This window comes from Littorina saxatilis, linkage group LG1 (genome assembly GCF_037325665.1).
Source record: "Littorina saxatilis isolate snail1 linkage group LG1, US_GU_Lsax_2.0, whole genome shotgun sequence".
Taxonomy (NCBI): Eukaryota; Metazoa; Mollusca; class Gastropoda; order Littorinimorpha; family Littorinidae; genus Littorina; species Littorina saxatilis.
The window spans coordinates 102,717,332-102,743,419 of record NC_090245.1 but is presented as its reverse complement, the minus strand read 5'-3'; the positions used below and the strand labels follow the sequence as shown (position 1 = coordinate 102,743,419).

The following is a 26,088-nucleotide window of genomic DNA, read 5'->3' as shown; positions in this document are numbered from 1 at the left end:
GAAAAATAACAAAAAACGGTCATATAGGTTTTCGCAGCCATGGGAGGTAATCGGAACCGACCAAACAGACTGAGCCAGTAGCGCGACATATGTCGTGACAACCAGGTGACATGACAACCAGGTGACAGTATACGTAAAGTAGCGCGACATATGTCGCGACAACCAGCCTAAGGGTTAATAGTACTTACATGTTCTTGTTGTGTTTATGGGTGGGTTTTTTCATTTTTAAGGAGGTGGGGTGAATAAATGCACGTTTTAACTTTTTTTTTACCCTTTCCTTTTTCTGTTCAACTCCTGTTGGTTTTTCATTCTTTCTTTTTATTGCTAAGTAATACAGTTTCTTTTCAGGTTGAAAAAAAGAACAGAAACAACACAACTGATCATTCACGGGCATTGTAATTTTGAAAGACAGTGCCAGTCCTTTAACCTACTACCACATATAGCTAGGATCTGGTGTGTGTGTGGGGGGGGGGGTCAATATATTGCAACACTTTCTTTTTTTTTTTTTACATGTTTCACTCTCTGTAATGCCCTCTGGTTTCATGGATTCTTCACTGTGACCATGAAGTACACTATTATTTTATCATGCGATCTAAAGAGATCTTACACTTCAAACACATTTCTTCTATAATTTAAGCAGTTCCATCATGAGATCACAATTGATTATAATTTATAGTATAAAAAAAATATTTTTCTGAGTCACTCACTGTCAGTGTCACAGGCAAAATGAAACCTGTGTATAATTTGTGATATGAAGATAACAGTTTAGATTTGTGATAGTCCTGCCAATCTGTAAGGTAAAAAGAATATTAATGCCTAAACCCTATTCATCAGACACACAGGATAGATATAAATACATGTATTTATCCCCATGTCACATGTGTAGTACGTGTCATTGCCTACAGTGCGTTTAATGGTGTATAGACTATCAAAATACATGCAATGCTACGCTTTGCTGATTTACATTTCAAAAGTGTTTTCCCCATAGCATGCCAGTAATATAAGACACTTCATGTAATGCCACTCACGGCTATAATTCAGGTATGCAATGCTCCTGCTAAAGAACTGTTAGGAAGGATATACAGCACTGAATGAGATATTTTGTGCAACAACAACAACAACAGTATTGAGAAGGGTTAAATTGGAGCAAAAAGGTTGGTCATGTGGAGTGTGGCGTGTGTCAATTTGTGTGTGTGTTTCTATTCTCAGCACAGGTCAGTATGTTCTTCCCTATGCTACCCAGTTTATGAAACAGATTGAGTTAGTAGTAACTCAGGATGAGTGGTGCAATACACACCCACACTTTTCCTGCTTTGTGGTGGAGTGAGGGCTCGTGTCAATGTAGGCGTTTTTCAACTTTTTTTTGTTCACCCTTAGGGAAGTAATTTTTCTCTAAATTGACGTACACAAAATATGAGAGGGAAAACCTAAGTTGTTGCCATTTGCTGGTTTGATTTCATCATTCATGTTATGCTGTATGTTTGCTAACCTGGCCCGAAGCAACTGCAGGTATTTCTCTGTTATTTACTTGCGGAAACTGATCATTGTTGGCGTGGGATTGTGAGGAAACGATTTCCTAATCAAGCCTGTTTTTGTCATTTCCTGCAAAGTAATGTGATGTTAGAGCAACTATGATTTTGTATGATGGATCTGATTAAAAGGTAAAAGTATTTTCTGATTGTTCAAGAGTCGTCTGTCTATTTGATTTGATTTTTTCTGGAGCCTGTTGATGATTTGTATAACCTTGAACGGTTGAAAACGACGTTAAACACCAAATAAAGAAAGAAAGAAAGAAAGAAAGTTGATGATTTTGTTACGCATTACTTCTGAAGTATGTGACTTTATTTTTAGTCTTTAAAATGTAGGTGTTTTTTCTTTTCTTCTTCTTCTTCTTCTTCTTGATGATGCAATATTCAGCTGGTCCTAGCTGTTAAACTTTTTGTTTAATCAGGTGACAGAAAATTGTTCTGATATGGCATGCATTTCACTCACACACACACACACACACACACACACAGAACCACACACACACACACACACACACACACACACACACACACACACACACACACACACATGCATGCACACAGACACGCCTTGAAAGCTTAATAATATGTTACAGGACACATTCCTGGGTGTGTGTGAGCTAGGTGCTTATACTTCCTTGTTGTTTGCATTGCATATTGTTCAGTCGACTGTACGATTGTCATGACAACAGACGGCCATGTCGAGGTACCTGAACCTGATCAGTGCTGGTGGTACATGTACATGCACATCAACGTTAGCTCACTGTTATACAGTTTGCATTAGTCGACACACCGCTCATTAGGCTGCACTAGTCACTGTTCCAAATTTGGCCACAAAGACTTCTGTCGGCTGATTGCACTGATTGTTGTTTTCACTGCAGTTTGTCAAGTCAACCAAGACAGTCTGTGTTTGAGGCAATTCTGACTGGAGTGCACCTGGTCACAGTTTATGAGTGAGATATTTGTTCGGTGCATCTCTGACTGGAAGAGACCCCCCGCGGGTTAGGGGGAAGAATTTACCCGATGCTCCCCAGCATGTCGTAAGAGGCGACTAACGGATTCTGTTTCTCCTTTTACCCTTGTTAAGTGTTTCTTGTATAAAATATAGTCAATGTTTGTAAAGATTTTAGTCAAGCAGTATGTAAGAAATGTTAAGTCCTTTGTACTGGAAACTTGCATTCTCCCAGTAAGGTAATATATTGTACTACGTTGCAAGCCCCTGGAGCAATTTTTTGATTAGTGCTTTTGTGAACAAGAAACAATTAACAAGTGGCTCTATCCCGATTCTCCCCCCCTTTCCCCGTCGCGATATAACCTTCGTGGTTGAAAACGACGTTAAACACCAAATAAAGAAAGAAAGAAAGACTGGAAGAGCGCAACTGGTTAAGTTTCTGTGAGAATTTGTGTTTGTTGTAGTGCTAACGAGAAAAGTGCATTGTAGCCACAGTGTCTGCAGACATATATATGCAGTCATGTTTGATGTAGCCCTACTCTTGAATATATATAAGCTCAACACTCTATGAGCTTTTGTGGGAAGTTTTTGTTTCATATAGCCCTACTCTTGAATATATATAAGCTCAACACTCTATGAGCTTTTGTGGGAAGTTTTTGTTTCATATAGCCCTACTCTTGAATATATATAAGCTCAACACTCTATGGGCTTTTGTGGGAAGTTTTTGTTTCATATAGCCCTACTCTTGAATATATATAAGCTCAACACTCTATGAGCTTTTGTGGGAAGTTTTTGTTTCATATAGCCCTACTCTTGAATATATATAAGCTCAACACTCTATGGGCTTTTGTGGGAAGTTTTTGTTTCATATAGCCCTACTCTTGAATATATATAAGCTCAACACTCTATGAGCTTTTGTGGGAAGTTTTTGTTTCATGTAGCCCTAACTGGAAAAATGCACAGCCCTATATTTTTCTGTGGACTGTCTTTTTTTGAGTAAGCTTAGTTACTGGAAAAGTCAAACATTGCAACATTTTTTTATGGTTGCCTGTTCTGGAAAAGTGCAACAGTCAGATTTTCTATAGACAGTCTAATGTCTGATACAGCCTTAAACTGGAACAAGAAAGACAAAATATTTCTAACAGAAGTCTGTTTTTGTTGTACATGCAGTTGTCTCAACTTGGAAAGTGCAAAAGACAGTTTCGATAGACGGTCTTGTTTGATGAAGCCTATAGTGGAAAAATGTAACAGTCATACATATTTCTGACAAAAGTCTGTGTTTGCTGTTGCCCTAACTGGAAAAATGCAACAGACATGCAGTTTTTATAGACAGTCTTGTTTGATGAAACCATGAACAGAAAATTGTAACAGTCACAGTTTCTACAGAAAATATTGTTTGGTGAAGCCTGTAAGTGAAAAAATTGTAACAGTCACAGTTTCTATAGACCGTCTTGTTTAGTGCTCATGCATCCACTGGAAATGTGCAAACAATGAATCATGACTAGCTTGATTTTCTTCTTTTCTCTAAGGTAAAGTTTGAATATCGTTATATCACACCATGAAAAACATAAAGTGGTTAATTTTAGTGATGGTTATTTTTCGGTGTTTTTTTTCTCTTTTCTTCTCCTTTCCTTTTTTTGGGGGAAGGGGGGGTGAGTGGGTGGAGGTCTTTTTCTTAAAAACATCAGTGGTTGAATCCTTTGTGTGTGTGAGAATTTAAGTGTTTTCTACTGTGTCAGGGACAGAATTATCTGAAAATGTTTAAGGTGTGCTTTTTTCCCATGAACCTAAAGTACTAGCACCATAGTTGTTTTCACTAGTATGCCGGATTACTCTCCTCCCCCCTAGCCTTCCCCCTTAATGCCAGATTTCCTATCCTTCAGTGATTTTATTGATTTTATGAAGCCTTGAGACCTAACAGGTACATTAGGTGTGTGCATGGTGATGTTTTCAATAAAACCAAATTCCTGTGGTTGTGTTAATGTTGCCATGGTTGGCACTCTTGTTTCAGGCAGTGTTTTGTCTGATGCTAATTTGCTCGGCAGGTTGTAGCTTCTGATCGATCTTGCCAAAATCAGAGTAGAGCACCGCTGAGTGTTCTGTATTGGGTATAGATTAGAGTTCCTTTTGTTTCTTCGCTTATAATTGTCTTGAAAGGCGGTCATGTTGACATTCTCTGGGATCTGTTGAAGGAACCCCAAGGTGCTACTCCCTAAGTGTTCTCTGTTCTGTATAGGTAAATGAGGCCCTTATACTTTTCTTCCTGTGCTGCCTTGGATAGCAGTGGAAGTACACTGTGTGTCCATTTTCTCTGAGAGCTTTTGAAGAATCTCTGAGATATTTCGTCTTATAATTGTTCACTGTACAGTTGAATAAGTTCCCTTATTGTTTTCTTCGCCTGTTGTCTTGGATACCAGGCAGTCACAGTACACTGTGTGTCCATGTTCTCTGAGATGTGTTTAAAAAAATGAAAGGTATACTGCTAATCTCCTTATAGTTATACAAGTTATAGTGTTCTCTGTTTTGTACAGGTAAATCAGAGTTTCTTTTACTTTCTGTCCATTGTTGTCTTTGATGATTTTCAGAGTGAACTGTATACCAAAATTCTTGGTTATTCAATGTTACAGGTGCACATAAAGATATTTCTCCTTTTGACCGGCCAGAAACTGGCTAGCAAACAAAGTTTCTGGTCTTTTTTTTACTTTTTTATTTTTTTATTTTTTTTTACTTTTTTATTTTTATTTAACTCTTCCGTTAACTGTGAGCTTTTTCAGATGGATTACAGTTCCATTATGCGAGTTTGTCTGTATGCATGATTGCTTTGATATATATATTAGTCAATGCTAAACAGGAACAGCATACAGTGTATTTATGTATGCATAATTTTGTTCACCTTTTTGATGGTTTAACCTGACAGTAGACTAGTTTTCTAAACTGTCTTGGTAACAGCTTGAAGTATAATCAGGATGTTGACAGATCTCAGTGTCAATAGCATTATTTATTGTTAATCCGCATGTCACTACTTCAACGTGAAAGGGACAGTGTGCATGGTCAGTTTTTCCTGCTCACTGATGAGTGAATCTTTAGAATTATTATTTGACCCGTTTTAAGTGTGTTTTGGATTTGTCAGTTATGGTGTTATGTAAAGATCAATAACTAGTTGAAAACAAATTGTGTGAATGATGTTTCCAATTGTAGGTGGTATAATTCTGTATAGTAAATCATTTCAGCTGCTTCCTCAGGTTGCCTGAAGGACATAAGATGCACTTCAGTATGTAGAATTACATATTCCTAAAAACAAATAGTAATGAAATAATGAAAAGAAGTGGCATACATATATACTTCTGGGATAGTTGATTATGTCAACTTTTTTAATGCAGCTTAATTGTGCCATCTCATGCCAGCAGTCTTCTACTTTTTTGTGGAAATGGTCCTACAATGTAGACTGCTAACCGTCCAAGTAAGAGTCATTTTTAAACAAAACTACACATTTTTTTGTTGTAATTCATGTCAGAAGGGACAAGTTTTATTTGTGCTTGGTGGCCTCGGGTATAGATAGTACTTTCATGAAAAAGAAGCGATTGATTTTAGGGGTCCCCACTCCTTCCTGAGCAGAGTAAATGTAATGTTTACTTCAATATCATTGCCAAATAAATATCTGTTGCTAATAACTTCTCGTATTTGCGTACTGTACTTGTTAAATTGGTTTGACAAACACTTTGCTGCATTAGCCTTCAAAAGTGTGTTTTTAAAGATAGACTAATTTTTCAGGGGGGGGAAATATCGAAAACCGTTTTAGGCTAGTGGAAATTTTTGAAGGCTGTTGAATTTGAATACATGTTGTAACTATAGCCTGTTAGGCTCGTGCACATATGAAACCTCTGCATCCTTGATCCTAACTCCGTAGTCTGTGCAACGTCTGGTTCACATATATTAATTGAAGTTGAAGGAAATAGCCATAACACCTTCAATCAGAACAATGCACAGCTTGTTTTGTGTCAGGGTTGCTAAGCAGCATGCATTCATTGCGTACACGAAAATCCTGTTGTGATTAAAACAAAAATCAATAAATAAAATATTTGATTGTCTGAATTACATTACCCGTTTACTTCAACACTACTGCCGACATATGCAGCATTTGCCTGGTCTGAGATAAACTCAAGCCCAAAGTTACACAACCCATTTTTACAACAAAATACATGTTAAAAAATTAAAAATTAAAAAAATTAAATTAGATCATAAAAAATATATACATGTACACTAATTGTCTCTGATTCACTACTGAGCTTAATCAATAGTATATATATATATATATATATCCAAAGCGGGCCGTTTCAGCAGCTTCCATCGAGTAAATATTCATGTTCCTCACATGCAAAACTTGACAACTGAACTCAGCTCATTAATGTTCAATTCTCACTTACTGAACAAGTCAAATTTGGCATTGATCTGGCAAAAAATGATGAGATGAAGAAAAGTAGCAGATGTTGGGAACTTCAATTGTTGGAGACCTGTCACCATGCATTGAATGAAAATGGTTGTAGGGAATCAAGTAAAAAATGTTGTCATAAGTATTAGTTTGTCTAGGTTGCAACACACGAGTTTCCCTTGCACATACACACACACATACGCACCAGGGCACACGCACACACACACACACGTACGCACCCGGGCACACACACACGCACCCGGACACACATACGCACCCGGGCACACACACACACGTACGCACCCGGGCACACGTGCACACACACACGCACACACACATACGCACCCGGGCACACGCGCACACACACACACACACTATTGACTAAATGTAAAAAATGAATCTTTAGACTTGCCAAAAACTGACGAGTTGCACTGTCCTCACTGTTTCCTCTTCTTTTCAAACTTTTTCTTCCAGTTGAAATTGCCTGCATTTTCGACACGTTTCAAGTAGTATTAAGTATAATTAAACAATATTTTTTAGAATCTGAACCAAAGTTGGGCAAGTAACGTTGGAGTCCATACCTGATTACTTTAAACACTAAAATAAAATTGTTCTAGGAGATTGGGTTTTTCTGTTTATTAATTTTTAGATATTGCGTTTCAGATTTTATGTCGTGGTTGCTGACTATTTAGCACGAGTGTATTATTGGTTACCAGGGTTGTGATTTTATTGGCTTGGCTGATTTGCATTATTCTTTTTCTGGAATGACTGGAGCCCCATTCATATGTGTGAAATGTTGGTCATGTTGCAGTGACTGGTGAAAAGCAGGTTTCTGTACAGGGTTTCCTGTATCTTTTTGACAAGCTGAATAGCTAGTTAGAGTGAAAACGTTGTCAAAAGTGTGTTATTAAATATCAGGAAACTTTTCTTTAAAATGCAGCGCAAATTACATACTGAGCAGCTTTACAGCTTAAAGTTACAGTTCACAGATGACCAAATTAGCATTCAGTTTTGCAGTGATCGTAAATGACGTCATTCAAATAATCCTACAAAACAAAACAAAAATCAATAAGCATGAACATAATTCTAAAATACAGTCTGTCATTAATCCTAAAAAAATAATAAACAAGTCGCGTAAGGCGAAATTACTACATTTAGTCAAGCTGTAAATTTTATCGTTTTATAAAAAAAGTATTTTTTTTACAATTTTCAGATTTTTAATGACCAAAGTCATTAATTAATTTTTAACCAAGCTGAAATGCAATACCGAAGTCCGGCCTTCGTCGAAGATTGCTTGGTCAAAATTTCGATCAATTTGATTGAAAAATGAGGGTGTGACAGTGCCGCCTCAACTTTTACAAAAACCCGGATATGACGTCATCAAAGACATTTATCGAAAAAAAGAAAAAAACGTCCGGGGATATGACATTCCCAGAAACTCTCATGTCAAATTTCATAAAGATCGGTCCAGTAGTTTGGTCTGAATCGCTCTACACACACACACACACAGACAGACAGACACACACACACACATACACCACGACCCTGAGTCGTCTCGATTCCCCCTCTATGTTAAAACATTTAGTCAAAACTTGACTAAATGTAAAAAATAAGTACATGACTCTGGGCTGTATGTACATACAAGTGAGAATACTGTTCAGAAAATCAATAATGTAACAATTTACTGCCCTTCTGTGTTTATCACTTTGGACTTTAAATTTTAGACTTTGATGTTTTATTGGTGTCTTTATTATGACAAGGTACTTTGAACAAACACAACTTGCAACAACTATGAAGCTTTGTGAACATGAGTCATATTATCGGGCTAACAGATGTTTGCTTTGCCCAATGAAGTTCATTGCCTTTACTCAGACTTTGAGATGAAAGATCTTTGTGGACTTTTTTCTTCTTTGTGTTCTTGTTTGATTTTTACAAAGCGTTATAATTATAGTTCAATCCTTTTAAGTGCTTACCCCAACCCATCCCCTTGCACCCACAGTACTCCAAAAGATCATCAGTGTGGTTTGCATAGCAGTGTTACCACCAGGGTTGACCAGGTTTTGTTGTTTTCCAGCCTATTCTTACTGTGTAGAAAGCTTTCATTGCAAACAGGTTTTGGAGATTCGATCAGCACGTAGATTTGTTCTTTCTGTCTTGCTTGTCTTCCGCTTCTTCTTGTTTTTCTTTCTTGCCTCTAATGTTTTCAATTCATGTGGGTATGTGTGTGTGTGCATGTGTGGGTGTGTGTATGTGTGTCTATGTCTCTGTGTGTGTCTGTGAGTAAAGTGTTTTGGTGTTGTTGCTTGTTGTTTTTTTGTTTTGTTTTCATGGGGTTTTTTTTTTTGGGGGGGGTGTTGTTGGTTTCTTTGCTATCCAGCACCCAGAGGGCATTAAAAGCATTATAATGTGATGCATTGTGTTTTGCAGATGAGCAGTGCGGCCACAGCCGCAGCCAGCACCTCTCAGCCATTTATGGACATTTTTGGACCGCCCATCAAGACCGCCACCGTCGACAGCCCCAAAAAGTCCAAACACAAGGTGGGTCACTGAGCATGCTCGCCATAGTTTTACAGAATTTCTTCACAAGCATAAATCTGTCTGCTTGCAGAAAGTCTCTTTCTCATGTCAACTTGTCAAGTTAAGGCATGCTGTGATTACTTGGCACGTGCAGAGAAAATACTGTCAATCGAAATATCAATAGGTAGGTCTGACGCGACCATTGTTAATTTTCCTTTCTGGCCTGTTCAGATTTCAAGTGGTAAAATATTGGAAGTTACTCGTTAAAGGTGTACTGTCCAATGGAGTCATTCTGGAAAAGTTTTCAAGCGAATTGGATCTTTTAAAAACTCTGAGGACATTCATTGTGCTGTAATTTAGATGCATCTGCAATGATTTGCTTGAAAACATTCCATAACTTAAGTCTTATTAATAAAATGAATTTTAGTCGGCGAGTGGTTTTCTTCAGCAAACCTCCTGAAACAGGAGTCCTGACTTCTTTTTGTCATCAAATTGTATTCAGTCCTGGTGGGTGGGAGCATCTCGTTACTCCCCCGTATCGTTACTCCCCCGGCTTGTTACTAACCCTAGAGCATCTCGTTACTCCCCCGTATCGTTACTCCCCCGGCTCGTTACTCCCCCGGCTTGTTCCTAACCCTAACCCTAAGGGGGAGTAACTAGCCGGGGGAGTAACGAGCCGGGGGAGTAACGAGCTGATCCCCCGGTGGGTATGCATTCGTCAAAGCAGACAATAAACGTTGATTCATGAATTCAAATCTGTAATCTAGCAAGCGCATATAGATTCTGTGGTATACGGTGATAACACTCATTACACAGTGTAAACAAACACACTGTCCTTTGGAAAATAATATATACTGTCGGCAGTTAGATTTCAATTATAGATCGTTTAAACGCTAATTCAAAGGCATTCCTCATCATAGGTGTCATTTATTCAACCCACAAACTGAACTTGAACTTGCTCTAAGATTTCAATTCTGAACTTCTAGCAACAGCATGTGAAATATAGGCTCCTCTCCGGGGCAAAACATAGGACGGAAATTGAAAGTAATGGAATATCCCAATCTCGAAATACCTCTCAAAGTCAGCTGTTTCAAATGTGAATAACTGAGCATTTAAACAGATATTCCTGGTGTGTTGTGACATTATTACAACCCCCAACCTGAACTGTATCGCTCTTGGAGCAATTAGAGACAGTTTTTTTGTCCATTCATAATTATATCCCTTTAATTTGACACCTGCATGCTTGGTGCGAACAGATAGGTGGGGGGAGCATCTTTAATAATGGAGCTATTTCAGATAGAAACAAGTCGCGTAAGACGAAAATACAACATTTAGTCAAGCTCAGTCGAACTCACAGAATGAAATTGAACACATTGCATTTTTTCCGCAAGACCGTACACTCGTAGCATCGTCTGTCCACCGCTCGTGGCAAAGGCAGTGAAATTAACAATCCAGAAAAGCGCGGTAGCGGTTGCGCTGAGGAGGATAGCACGCTTTTCTATATCTCTATTCTTTTTAACTCTCTGAATGTGTTTTTAATCCAAACATATCATATCTATATGTTTTTGGAATCAGGAACGGACAAGGAATAAGATGAAATTGTTTTTAAATCGATTTCGGAAATTTAATTTTAATCATAATTTTTATATTCTTAATTTTCAGAGCTTGTTTTTAATCTGAATATAACATATTTATATGTTTTTGGATTCAGAAAATGATGAAAAATACGATAAACGTAATTTTGGATCGTTTTATAAAAAAATAATTTTAATTACAATTTTCAGATTTTTAATGACCAAAGGCATTAATTAATTTTTAAGCCTCCAAGCTGAAATGCAATCCCAAAGTCCGGCCTTCGTCGAAGATTGCTTGGCCAAAATTTCAATCAATTTGATTGAAAAATGAGGGTGTAACAGTGCCGCCTCAACTTTTACAAAATGCCGGATATGACGTCATCAAAGACATTTATCGAAAAAATTTTAAAAAACGTCTGGGGATATCATACCCAGAAACTCTCATGAAAAATTTTCATAAAGATCGGTCCAGTAGTTTACTCTGAATCGCTCTACACACACACACACACATATATACACACACACACACACACACACACACACACACACAGACACACATACACCACGACCCTTGTCTCGATTCCCCCCTCTATGTTAAAACCTTTAGTCAAAACTTGACTAAATGTAAAAAGACATTTGTTTGAAAAAGGGCAATACTGTGAAATGCGAGAAGTATACACTTCATGTCAGTTTGGCGTTTAACCTTTACAGTTGTAATTTATCCTCAAATCACATGAGTGTCCTAGATTAAGACCTGTCTTTATATATATATATTATATATATAAAATATCAGAAATTGTGAAAGAAACAATTGAAAGTCAGCAGAGACTTTCTTCCGAGATTTGTTAAAATATCTTAGCAGAGAAAGAGAGAGAAATAAGTATCCCTTCACAGACAGCCTATTGGGAGCATCAGACCCTCCTTAAGGGGGACCGAGATTTACAGAGCAAAGTCCCTTTGTGGGGGACGTATCGCAAGGTAATCAAGTCCTGAGGAGGACCATTGTATTTGTACCTTATAGACCAGACACGTGTTTTGACACTATTGTGTCTCATCAGTGGTCAGGTGGTACTGATGGCGAGAGTTGTCAACCCATGGTATCCAACTAAGAAGCAAACCACTCTCTGAATGGTAGCTTCTGTTGGCATGGGAGACTACCCTCATCTGACAACCCCAAGGGGATATCTGTGAAGGGAAACACTTTGATTTAAGGCCAAAGTGTAGAATTGATATTTATTAAGAAAGAATTTATATATATATATACATACATGTAAACGTGAACTTCCGGGTTCAAGGGGCGTCAGTTTATTGAAGTGGTGGTAGGAACAGAAAGGGATCATCGTATTGAAATTATTTTTTGAGCCCGGCAGCTCAGTTGGTAGAGCACTGGACTTGTGATCGGAAGATCGCAGGTTCGAATTCGGGCCGGGACAGACACAGGTCAACTGTATGTGTAGACCCAGAGACGGCAGCCATATCCCAAACCCCCCGTGTCACCACAATGGCAGTAAAAGACCTCTGTCATTCTGCCGTAAGTGCAGGTGGCTGATTACACCTTAACACACACACACCTGGGTTGACTCTGTTGCTGCTAGCTTTCCACTGGGAGGAAGCAACCCGAATTTCCCAGCGATGGGACAATAAAGTAATGAAAATGAAAATAATTCTACTTAGGGAGGCAAATTAAAGCAGTTCTTGACTGAAAGCTGTCATCAGATACTTCCTTCTCTCTAATCACATCAGTTCGATGACAAGTACATTTGAGAATCTGATCTTCAAATATTAGTAACATCCTTGAGAAATTACCTGATAAGATGATTTCCTCATTGAAACCTCACGTCAAGGCAACAGAAAGTTAGCTTCACTGTTCAGCTAATCTTTAATCCTAATGTAACCTTATCAAGTCATGGCAACAAAAAGTTAGCTTTACTGTTCAGCTCATCTTTAATTTTGAGTGGGACAAAGAAAATTGTCAAGCTGAATACACACCTTCGGAGTTTCGAGTGTGCATGCGCGGCTAGTCACATTTTTGGCGGCAGGGGGCGCTCCGTTGTACCAAACACACTCGAGATCCATTTCGCTTAAATCATGAAACTATCGTGGGACAAAAACCACAGAAATATCAAAGAGATTGTAAGGCTTCTTTTTAAGCCTACTGTCTATATGATACTTACCGAGACAGTACTATTCTTGCACATTATCTATTATAGGCCGAAAAAATTGGACAAAACGCTGCGTGGGTACAATTATCTCCCATAACCATGCGCCACCGTGGATCCCAAGCACTGTCTGAGTGCTTCCCCCTTACAGGATGTAGGTGGCGCGTCCTCTTTCTTTATGAGCTGCAGACCCTCAAAAAGCCCATAACATATCAAGAGGGGAGGCGGGAGGGAAACTCTAATAGTACTGTCTCGGTAAGTATCATATAGACAGTAGGCTTAAAAAGAAGCCTTACAGTCAATATAACACTTACCTCGACAGTACTATTCTTGCACAGAATACCAGAGTGGTGTGAGGGTGATATGTAGAGTATTAAACTCCTTAATCAAAATCACTTAAATCCAAGGATTAAGATACCCAGGCAATTTTCGAACAGTACTACTGTAAAAGAAAATATACCCAAGAAAAATACCTTAGACTGACGTGACCATGCTGGCAACCACTGCTTTGGCAATGCCATACGACTGGTCAAGCCTGAGACTGGAAAAGTCTCGCATATAGTGGTTAATAAACGTGGCTGGAGTCTTCCAGAACGCGACCGCCATTATGCTTTGGAGCGAGGCACCCCGCACGTGCGCCAACGAGGAGCCGATAGCCCGAATCTCGTGTGCCCTGATGTCAGGGACCACATCCACTTGAGCATGAACATAAGCCTGTTTGATAAGCAAGGTCAGCCAACGAGCTAAAGTTTGTCTAGAAATATCCGATTGGTACTTCGGATTAAGCGAGACAAACAGTGACCGCTTAGAAGACCGAAAGCTACGTGTTCTATCCAGGTACACTCTAAGGGCACGTACTGGGCAGAGGAAGCGATCAGGGTCATCATGTTCAAGAGTGGGAGCCAAGGCTTGAATGACTACTGGTTTGGACAACTCCGAGGCATTCTGATTCTTGGCTCGAAAGTCTGGTAGGAAAGCCAACGTCACCTGATGTGTGGTGAACTCAATGTCAAATTCCAGGCCACTCAAAGCTTGAATACCACTGAGTCTACGGCAAGTGGCTAAAGCGATGAGGAACACAGTCTTAAAAGTCAGGAACTTGATACTAATGCCTGCCAGGGGTTCAAACTCCTTGCTACGCAGGAGTTTGAGAACCAGGAAGACATCCCACTTGGGAAATGAAACCCGAGGTTTAGACACCGCTGCATTGCTAATACCCGAAAGGACATTAGCAATGAGGGAGGAACTGATCAAGTGTTCAGGTCTGCGACCAGTAGCAGCCGCAATCGTGGAAGTGATGGCAGATTTGTATCCAAGAAGAGTCTTAGAAGAAAGACTCTTCTTTTGATACACTTCCACCAGGAAGTTGGCCAAGTCCTGTGTTGAGGGATAAAGCGGCTTTATCCCCTTGGACAAGGCGAAGGAGGCCCAAGCTCTCCAGCGTAAGTCATAGAGCTGATTAGTTGATCGCCTCTTAGCGTTCAAGGAAAACTCTACTGAACTCTTGTGCAATCCTAGTGCAAGCAGTTTGGAGCGCACAAGAGCCATGCGGTCAAGCACAGACTCTCTGGACGTGGATGAGGGAGGCCTGATCGAGGCTGGAGCAGACTTCCCCCGTCCAGATTCAGAGGTAGAGGGTCTACGTGGGTGAGACCGCGAAGATCTGGAAACCACGGAGCTGTTGGCCAGTAAGGCGCGACCAAAATCAGTCTTGGCCGTTCCTGCAGATACTTTGCCAGTACCCTCGGAATCAGAGATGTCGGGGGATAGGCGTAAGCATCGAGGAGCCTCCACGGGAGAGTGAATGCGTCCACGTGGAACGCATTCGTGTCTCGAAAGGGGCTGACGTACCTGGGAAGCCGAGCGCTGAATCGAGTTGCGAACAGATCGATCAGAGGACGGTCCCACCTTGCCCACAGACGCCGTAGAACGTTGTGAGCGATGGTCCATTCTGTGGGGAGAACCTGATCGCCCCGACTGAGAATGTCGGCCAGGGCGTTCAGTTTCCCCGGAACGAATTGGACTGACATCCGGACCTGATTGGTCTGGCACCAGAGCAGAATCTCCTCCGCTAACAGGGAGAGGGACCGAGAATTGGTGCCCCCCTGGTGGCGAAGGTAAGCTAGGCATGTGGTGTTGTCCCCGTGGACCAACACATCCTGATCCCGAATCAGGAGGCGAAACTCCAGCAGAGCCCGACGAACCGCCTCCAACTCTAGAAAGTTGATGTGTAGGAGGGACTCCTCCTGGGTCCAGACCCCCTGGGCCTCGTGCAGGTCCAGGTGGGCCCCCCAACCCCGCGTAGAAGCGTCGGTGTACAGGAAGAGAGACGGCCGTCTCGGTTGGATAGGCACCGCAGAGTTGAGCCAGATCGGGTCCAGCCATTGGACTACAGCCTCGTGAAACCAAGGCCCGATCTGGACCAACTCGGTGTAATCGAGAGGCCTGGAAGTCCGATCTGCTACTGCCCGTTGCAGGGGACGTTTGTGTAGCCTTGCAAGGGGCAGCAGCAGAGCGACAGACTCCATGGAACCCAACAGTTCCGCCAGCCGCCTGTGAGGAACAGCGCGGCAAGCCTGAATGGAGAGGATCTTTCGCCTCAGGGAGAGGATTCTGTCCGGGGAGGGAGACACAGTGTAAAGCACTGTGTCGAACGCCATCCCCAAGTAGCAAAACTGCTGGGCTGGCACGAGGTCTGACTTGTGCCACTGTATCTGGAACCCCAAAGCATGGGTCCGTTCCAGGACCTGCCGGGTGTGTTGGAGGCATTGATCGCGAGACTGGGCCAGGGTGAGCCAATCGTCCAAATATTGACGCAGACGCACACCCTGAGCTCTGACCAACGCCGCCAGCTCCTTGACCACCTTTGTAAAAATCAGCGGGGCCAAGGACAGGCCGAATGGGAGGGCCCGAAACTCGAACACTGTGCCCTCCCAAACAAACCGGAGCAGATGTCGGTACCCCGGGGCCACCAGGATGTGGAAGTAAGCATCCTGGAGGTCCACAGACGTGGCCCAATCGTTTGGCCGGATGGCCAACCGGACCGACGAAGGGGTTTCCATCTTGAACTTGCACCTGCGAAGGTACAAGTTCAAGGTGGAGAGGTCCAACACCGGCCTGAACCTGCCGTCCTTTTTGGGGACGGTGAACAGGCGGGAGTAGAACCCCGGAGAAGGCTGAGAAAGGGGGTAGACAGCCTTCTTCTCGACCAACGAGTTCACCTCGTCTTGAAGAGCCTGCCATCTGGCAGGGTCTCGAGGAGGGGGGAACGTCAAAGGTAGAGCGGACAATGGAGGTTGTGACGACAGCGGTAGAGAAAACCCCGACCCCACCACCCTCAAGATAAACTGGTTGGAGACCAGTCTGCCCCACATGTCGCGGGCCCGAAAAAGGGAACCGACGGACGAAAGAGGGGCAACTTGAGGGGGCGTCAACGTAGGGCCGGGACTCACTGAAAATTCTGCTGGCGGGCAGGCGCAGGCTTGCGACCACCCCCCTGGTGGTGCTGCTTACCCTTACCTGTCTGAGCACCCTTCTTCTTGCGCTTGGGAGCACGAGAAGCCGGGGCCGCAGGGGGGAACGCGACAGGCGCCTGAGAGGAGGAAGAAGGAGGCAGTGAAACTGGCTTCTTCTTCTTCTTCTTCTGAGGCTGGGAGCTGGAGGTGACTGTAGCACTTCTCTTACTCCCCGCCGACGTCGCCGAAGCAGCGAGGCCAACCATCAGAGAATCAGTGTTCCTCTGGCGTGTGGACTCCACCACAGAACGGACAGTGCCCGGATGAAAAAGGGAAGAAGGCTGAGGAAACGTGTTCCTCAGACTCTTCCTCATATCCGGAGGCACTAAAGAAGTAGCCAGAAAATGATCACGGAACAGGGCCAACAAGTGGACCCGTGTTCCAATGGCCAATTCTGCCGCAGTCGTCACGCACGATCGCACGGCATGCAAAGCCCGATCCACTCGAACCGTGTCAAGGACCCGAGTGGAATCGGACTCTGCCCGATCGGGAGGGTCCAACAGTGTGGACAGCGTGCTCATCCATGTCAAGGCCTGTGATTGGGCCTCGACAATGGAAGAAACGGTGGCCTCAAGATTGTGGAACGAAGCAGAGCTCAGTTCCACCTTCTTGACCGAAGGCACCTCCCCAACGAACACATCACCGTCAGCCCCACCCTGAACACTCGAAGTCTGGAAAGGGAGAGTTCGAGAGTCAAAGGGAAAAGGGAGGGACGAAACAGATTGGACACGAGGAAACAGTGGAGGTGCGCCTCCCGAAGGAAAGCACGGCACTGAATCCGCGTCCTCCCGAGGAACATAGGTCGCGTTTGCACGTGAATCTGTACTCCTCAGGCGATGTGCTGCCGCTTCCACTGTGGCACTAAGACTAGGGTGGAACGCGAATTGCTGGCGGCCGGATCGTTCATAAAACGAGCCGCCGGCAGACGCGGCGTGTGCCTCCCGCGCCCGGGCCGAAGCGGACTCCAAGGACGAGAGGGCGTCGGAGGGAAGGACGTCCTGAAACTGTTCAAACGTCCTTCTAGCTGTGCGAGGGAGAGCCTCCTGCCTCTCGTCCTCAGACTCCACGTCCTGTGTGTCAACCGAAGGGTTGGGAACACTAGACGACAGACGCTTAAGAGAGGCATCCGTGGCGTCAAGACGCCGCGTGATGTCTGTCATGTACTGTTGGAAAGTACGAAGCATAGCTTCGGAAGTTCCATCAGAAACCGGCAAGGGTAGAGGATCAGTGTTAACCTCAGGGCGACCCTGATCCTCCTCCCCATCGTCCTCTGACTCACTCTCCTCTTCACTTCCCGACAACTCCTCAACAGCAGGAGTGTAGGAAGCTTGAGGGGGAGGAGCCGAAAGTGATGAAGTAGACTGTGACGAAACGCCCACTGAAGCAAGAGGCCGCGAAGACCCCTGCCCCAAAGACGAAACGTCTCCAGCAGCCGAAGGGAGAGAACAACAAAAACCCTGCGACTGTTGGGTCAGTCCAGCCAACGAACCCCCGCCATTTATAGACTGAACAGGGACCCATCGGGTCTGATCAGAAAAGAAATGGTCCGGTCCGGTCGGGGGTGCCGATCCGGTCCGGTCGGGTGGTCCGGTGTTCCGGTGGTCCGGTCCGGTCCGGTCGAGTGGTCCGGTGTTCCGGTGGTCCGGTCCGGTCCGGTGGTCCGGTCCGGTCCCGTACCATCCGGAGGTCCCGTTCGGCACAGAACCATCCGTACCCACAAAAGTGTTCGGGTGGTTCGGTCCGGACGTGGAAACACCGTACCATCCGGACCCGTAGGTCCGGTGGTCCGGTGTGTTCCGGTTCGGTGCCAGACCACCCGGACCAACAGAGGTGGTCGGGTGGTCCGGTCCCGACCGGACCACTGGTCCCGTACCGTACCATCCGGACCCGTAGGTCCGGTGGTCCGGTGTGTTCCGGTTCGGTGCCAGACCACCCGGACCAACAGAGGTGGTCGGGTGGTCCGGTCCCGACCGGACCACTGGTCCCGTACCGTACCATCCGGACCCGTAGGTCCGGGGGTCCGGCAAGGGCCAGAGGTACTGTCCCGCACCGGACCCTAAGGTCCGGTACGGTCCCGTACCATGGGTCCCGTCCGGACCAAACCCGGAGGTCAAGTCCAGTCGGGACCCGTGGGTCCGGTTCGATCCCGACCCGTAAGCCTGGACCGTTCCGGACCCTTGGTCCGGACCATCCGTCACCCGAACACCAGACGCTAAGGAATGGCGTGGGGTCAAGACGGTCCGGTCGGAGGTGTCGGTCTGAGCAACAGAAACAATGTTCCCGTCGCCCTGACCATTCGACAGAAGTACCACGTTCTGTCGAACACCTCCACGTCCAGTAACTAGTCGGCCGGAGCGTTTCATAGAGGGACAGCCACCAGTCACACGGACGTCAGAGGGAACCGTAGTAGCAGTGGTCGTAGGCACGATGCCTGAAACCCCTGCCCCCACAGGACCGCCCTGAACGGGGTCAATTCGCATCCCAACCCCAGCGGGGAGGGAATTCATAGACCCCGTCATCTCCTCCGATCTCCCCCCCCATGAGTCCGAGACTACTGTCGAAACAGCAGTAGACGACCCAGCGAGGGAGTTCAGAGGAGGACCCGTGTCCCTCCTGGCTTCCACAGCGGTGGAAACCGAGGAGGGCACAGGAGAGGCACCGGAAAAGAAAGAAGTCGAAACCTGAGTCTCTCCCGTAGCCCCTAGATCAGATTCACCAACCCCCAAAGAGGGTTGGGAATCGACCCGCCCCCGGATTCGAGCCAGGGAGGAGAAGGAAACCTTCCCCCCAGGCTTGAAACCGGGAGGAGCTGAAGCCTGAGACTGAGGGCCGGACAACGGCGTCGAAGGGGGGGAAGCGTGTTCCACGGAAGGAGAAGGAGAAAGACGCTTTTTCTTTCCCCTCGACCTTCCCCGAACCTTCGACGGCGCAGCCCCGCCCGAAGTCCCAGGTTCAAGCCCAGCCTGTTTGAGCAAGCTCGCATTGAGCTTGCTCAAACAGGCTTTCTCCGCCCTCCCTCGCCGCAAACGCAAAGCGTTTGGGGAGGGAGAGTCGGAGCGTCGAAAGGTCCCCCTGTCCGTGCGCAAAACATGACGCTGTGTGCCCGGAGAAGGGTTGCCCCCGGCAGACTCTGGTTCCGTAGAACCAGAGCCCAAAACAAGACGAGACATCCTACCTCGCCCTGTACGTACCCTTAAAAAATCGAGAATTAACAAAATTCAAAGAAAATTAGGTCAATACTCAAGTGAATGAGGCGAAACGAGAAGCAGACGACCGGTCACCACGAAGTAGGACGGTAGGCACGCCGAGTCCGCCACACAACAACGGAGGCACAAGTTGGAAGAAAAACAACGTAGCCTCAAGCCAGAAGTGGAATAACACACAAAAATCCAACAGGTGGTAATCCACACAGAAAAGAAGACTCTAGAATCCAAAATAATCCGGGAGCGCAGCAGAAACACAGCCTACTGTCACGCGCGAAAAAAGAAAGAGGACGCGCCACCTACATCCTGTAAGGGGGAAGCACTCAGACAGTGCTTGGGATCCACGGTGGCGCATGGTTATGGGAGATAATTGTACCCACGCAGCGTTTTGTCCAATTTTTTCGGCCTATAATAGATAATGTGCAAGAATAGTACTGTCGAGGTAAGTGTTATATTGACAAGAGCTTACAAGGGAAAACTTGAACACAATCGGCAATGTACCTCTTCTGAACGACTGAAGACCTCGTGTTTGGTACAATTTGCAATCCCAGCATGCAATGCGCGGACTCTCGCCTGAGACTCCGAAAGGGTGTATTGATCAATTATTACTGTCTTACTTTTGTGTCTGTTTTTGAGGTTGTTGTTGTTTTTTTCTTTGTTTTTTGTTGATGGCGTAGTGGATAAGACACCGGCCTCCCATGCGGAAGGGTGAGTGTTCGAATCTGGTGGAGATTTTTCCGATCTCCCGGGTCAACTTATGTGCAGACCTGCTAGTGCTTTATCATCCTTCATGTGTGCAAGCAAGCAAGCACGAGACCAAGAAAAGATCCTGTAATCTATGTCCGAGTTATAGAAACACGAAAATACCAAGTATGCGTCCCCCGAAATTACCGTATGGCTGCCTAAATGGCAGGGTAAAAACGGTCATACACATATAACACCACTCGTGCAAAAACACGAGTGTACATGGGAGTTTCAGCCCATGAATGCAGAAGGAGAAGAAGGTTTTCATTGGTTTTTTGTTATTGTTGATGTTAAATTGTTCGTCTTATGTGCTTTTTTTTTTCTTCCTTTTTTTTCTCCAATTACAGGCTTGGGAATGATACGCCTTTCGTGGTAAATACAACGAAGTCTTTTTCTAATTGTATAAGAAAAGAAAAGAGCCTCCGTGTGCCCTTAAAAATGCTTAAAACGAAACATTTTCCAGTCAAATCACTTTTATTCATTCCCAGGCCTGAATTAGTAGCAGGATGGATAGCTGACAAACAGATAACGGAGTGTTTTTCCTTTTTGTGTGATATATGTATTGATAAATATGGTTTGGGTTTTTCAGGACAAAGACAAAATCAGCAAAGAAAAGTCTTCTCCTCCTTCTGCACCTTCACATCCAGAAAAAGACTCCAAGGGGGACAACCACCCTGCCTCACGGGCCAGCAGCCATGTTGGAAAAGATATCAACAACGGCACATCAGCACCAAAAGACAGTTCAGCACAGCACAAAGACAGAGAAAAAGAGACAGCATCCGTTCACAAAGAATCGTTCATTCACAAAGATTCTTCCTCACAGAAAGAAAAAGACAGTGACAAGCATAGAGAGACTGTGAAAGAAAAAGAGAAAGATTCCTCTGCCACACACAAGTCTAGTTCATCGTCACACAAAGACAGTTCCAAAAAGCCTCCAAAGGAAAGCATCTCATTTTCAGCACCAAAATCAAGCCCTTCTTCCAATCTAGTTTCCAGCAAAAGTGCCAGTAAGGACAGTCTAAACAGTAGTAAAAGCACCAGTAAAGATGGGAAAAAAGAAAGTTCAAAAGAAGGACACAAGAAGCCGCACAAACACAAAGACAAATCCAGTAAAGATAAAGAAAAGGACAGAGATAAAGAAAGAGAAAAGGACAGAGAAAAAGAAAAGGAAAGAGAAAAAGAAAAGGACAGAGAAAAAGAAAAGGACAGAGAAAAAGAAAGAGAAAAGGAAAGAGAAAAAGAAAAGGACAAAGAAAAAGAAAAGGACAGAGATAAAGAAAGAGAAAAGGACAGAGAAAAAGAAAAAGAAAAGGACAGAGAAAAAGAAAAGGACAGAGAAAAAGAAAAGGAAAGCAGTGGAACTTCACATCATCCCCCTTCAGAACAGGCTGCGTCAGAAGGAAGTTCATTGTCCAAGAAAAAGAAATCTGACAGTGGAGGGTCCTCAAAACATCACAAAAGTTCAAAGTCTGAAAAGGAAAAGTCCTCCTCCACAAAAGACCACTCCAGTCAGTCTGGTCAGAAGCTCGAGTCTTCCAAATCCCAAAAGCATCACAAGCACAAAGACACGAAACACGCATCTCGGAAAAATAGCGAGGAGTCCGATCATAAAAAGTCTCCCGTTTTCAAAAAGTCCAAAGAAAAGTCCTCGCCATCAACACACAAACCCAAACCAGAAAAAGACGCAAAGTCCAAGAAGCGAGCAAGAAGTTCCAGCTGCAGTTCCTCTAGTTCTATAGTGTCCACAGAATCCAGCCTCAAATTCACAGGTGACGAGGATGAGTTGAAAGGTCCCGATATCGATTCTCTCATGGCGGAACTATGTAACGACAGTGACGAAGGCAAAGACAGATCCAGGCCAAAATCGAAAGCATCCAGCTCCTCTCATCGATATTCCTCCCCGTCCCTGTCCCCCTCCCCTCCACCACGACCAACTTCAAAATCATCGCATCGACCTGTATCAGCAGCCAAAAATAAAAACAGTTCACCCAGCTTGTCGACTTCAAGCAAGAAGGGCAAGAAAACGTCTTCTCCTCTAGTCAAAGGTAAAACAGTTGAGAAGGACTTGCTAACTAGCGGTGCAAAACCAAAAGTGCGTAAGAAAAAGGGGGAGGTAAAAAAAGAAGCACCTTCTCCATCTCCTATTCCAGTCAAGCAGAAGAAAACACCCCCAAGAAAAAGTCCAGAACCACCCCCAAGAAAAAGTCCAGAACCTCTCCGGAGAAAAAGTCCAGAACCACCCCCCAGAAAAAGTCCAGAACCACCCCCCAGAAAAAGTCCAGAACCTCACCCCAAACCACCCCCTCCGCAGCCAGTACAGGAAAAGCCAAGGAAGCCGGACACAGCAGCTAAACACAAGAAAATCAAAAAAGAAAGTTCTGAGGAGGAGGGTGAGATAACGTCCTCTTCAATTTCCCTATCGTCAGACAGTGAAGACGACGACAAGAGAAAGGAGGAGGAGGATATGGATCAGAAGGAGAGCATTCACTCGCTTAACATGCTTTCTGACCATCATGAGAGTGCCAAAGAGGAGAGTGACCAAGATAAAAAGGAAGAAGGAGAAGAGGATGATGATGAAGAAGGAAACGCTGCACCAGAACCTGAGCAAGTCAACGGAGCTAGTCCTCCTCCGCCTGCCCAGCAACAGCCTCTGCAAAACGGTAAAGTGTGGTACCCAACCGACCCAGCGGGTAACGGCTACACTCTGGGCAGGCTGCTGAAAATCCAGGAAGAGATCGACAAAATTCAGGACCCGGACATCCTGCAGGAGATTGCAGATCTGATGTATGGGGCCGGTTGCCTCAAACAGGTGGATGGCTATTACACCTTTGACTTGTGCAGTCTGGAAAGAGAGTTGGTGGACGAGGTGGTGGAGATCATGCAGGGTGAGCTAGGAGAACTGGAGTTAGGTGAATAGAGCTCGGGGGGATGTCAGTGGGGGGATGCGCCCCAGCTTCCGCAGCTGAAAAATAGCTCAGGCAGCTTTACTTTCATAGAAAGCAGTGGTGATGATACATTGTCTTTCTCAAGACGTAGCTTTATCGGCCTTGAGGTTTGTGAATAGGGACCTGGTTGAAAGTTAGCGTGCCAAAGAGCTCTTCCCTTACTTCTGTTGTTCTGGGAAGATGGTCTTGGTTAATTGTGCTGAAGATGTCTTCCCTCCTGTTGGTTGTTCTTAACTGGTACCGGTCTTGGAACTAGGTGTTACCCGACAGTTATCTCACTAATCAGCCGTTAGAGAACGTTCTTCCTGCTGCAGCTTTTATCTCTACTTTTATTACCATTTGAAGAGTTTACAAGTGGCATATCAGGAACGCCTTGTGTGCCATAGCAAAAGAAAATGCTGGCCATGTGGTCGATGCCTACCGCGCATTATAAACTGCAGAGTTATTTCGAATCAGAGTTCAAGGATTTTAAAAAATTCAAATGAATGGCAGCTTATCTACTGCATATTTTTGTCCCAGCTTTATTAACACAGTGGTAAACTCTGCAGCAGGATTCTACTGTAGCAAGGGAGGACTGGAATATGCTTTTCTTGTCACTGAGATAACCCTTGTTAGGTGTTTGAAGAACATTCAAAGAGTTTGTTGGAACTGGGCTTTCACCCGTAGACCCCAGTGGCAACTGAACGAAGAGCGAACTAGAAGTGAGGACTAGAATACTGTGTGAGTATGACATCGTACAGACTCGGATAAAGTCAGAAACAGCTTGTCCTGCCAGATGATTTACTGGCAATCGCCTGTTTTGTGGAGTGCAATTGAACCCAGGCCTTGCGTGTTGTTACCTGAACGTTATGCGTGTTGTTACCTGAACGTTATGCGTGTTGTTACCTGAACGTTATGCGTGTTGTTATCTGAACTTTGGATATGTGTGCAATTGAATGCACGCTCTTAAATGTGTGTCAATAGTGTTGTGGTGTGTATGTGTGTGAAGCTTAGAATGTAATTCACATTGGAATGGTAAGGACTGAAAGCATTTTAAACGATGTGTTTTAGTTGTGTTGTGTGTGTGTGTATATGTGTGTGTGAAGCTTAGAATGTAATTCACATTGGAATGGTAAGGACTGAAAGCATTTTAAACAATGTGTTTTAGTTGTGTTGTTGTGTGTGTGTATATGTGTGTGTGAAGCTTAGAATGTAATTCACATTGGAATGGTAAGGACTGAAAGCCTTTTAAACGATGTGTTTTGGTTGTGTTGTTGTGTGTGTGTATATGTGTGTGTGTGAAGCTTAGAATGTAATTCACATTGGAATGGTAAGGACTGAAAGCCTTTTAAACAATGTGTTTTGGTATGAAAGAGATAAAAAATGTGAACAGTCTATGGTTACATCTGATTGTTTGTGGGAGGTTTAAAAAGACAAGTGACAGAAAATGACAGGAAAGTTTCATGAGAAGAGCTGTTTGTTGATGGGAACCACATAATTAGTGCAGCCACTTTAAAAGTGTTAACAATCTAACAGTTGATTATCTTTCTTTCTGTCTTTATTTGGTGTTTAACGTCGTTTTCAACCGTTCAAGGTTATATCGCGACGGGGAAAGGGGGATAGAGCCACTTGTTAATTGTTTCTTGTTCACAAAAGCACTAATCAAAAAATTGCTCCAGGGGCTTGCAACGTAGTACAATATATTACCTTACTGGGAGAATGCAAGTTTCCAGTACAAAGGACTTAACATTTCTTACATACTGCTTGACTAAAATCTTTACAAACATTGACTATATTCTATACAAGAAACGCTTAACAAGGGTAAAAGGAGAAACAGAATCCGTTAGTCGCCTCTTACGACATGCTGGGGAGCATCGGGTAAATTCTTCCCCCTAACCCGCGGGGGGTAGTGCAGCCAGTTTAAAAGTGTAAACAATCTAACAGTTGATTATGGGATGTCTGAAAAAAGATTGAAAGAAAATGGCTAAAACATTTCACAAGAAGCTGTTTGTTGAAACCACATAATTTACAGCTATGGAGTCAACAGCGGAACAAGAACTGTAACCTGGTGGAACACATGGCAGGAAGAATTTAGTAAATTACCAGATTGTGACAAATTAATGTTCATTGTTTATATATCTGAATGAAAGTAAAAGAGTTATGTGGTTATATATGAGAACTTACTGTATGAAAAGAATGTGAAATATCAAGTTTGTGAGAAATGTGTATGTACTTGGTGCCATGCATTCTCCAGCAAGGAATGCACTTTTTGAAGCCATTTCATGGATAAAATTGTGTTCACTGAATGATGACGTTTTTGTCCATTTATCTATCTCAACTTTGTTCACTCCTCTTATTGTGTGTGTGTGCAAATCAGCTGAAGTCAAACTCATTATGAACACCTCGTACGTGAAATACACACAACCCTTGTTTGAAACAGGCTTGTCCAAATGAGGAGACACTATATCCAACAGACGTTGTTCAATACAATCAATCAATCAATCAATGAGTCTTATATCGCGCATATTCCGTGGGTACAGTTCTA

The 26,088-nt window shown here is 44.0% G+C and overlaps 1 protein-coding gene across 7 annotated transcripts in view; it reads left to right on the top strand.

The window, feature by feature from the left end:
* Positions 1-25,849, top strand: part of LOC138948064 (protein ENL-like) — a 39,422-nt gene extending 13,573 nt beyond the window's left edge. For 2 of the 7 annotated variants that reach the window (XM_070319595.1, XM_070319629.1), the window contains 2 exons: positions 9,335-9,445; positions 21,209-25,849. In XM_070319595.1, the coding sequence (XP_070175696.1) occupies positions 9,335-9,445; positions 21,209-23,536 (2,439 nt within the window). In that variant the 3' untranslated portion in view covers positions 23,537-25,849. The other 5 variants (XR_011449874.1, XM_070319605.1, XM_070319611.1 and 2 more) reach the window with 5 other exon arrangements.
* Positions 25,850-26,088: the final 239 nt, after the last annotated feature.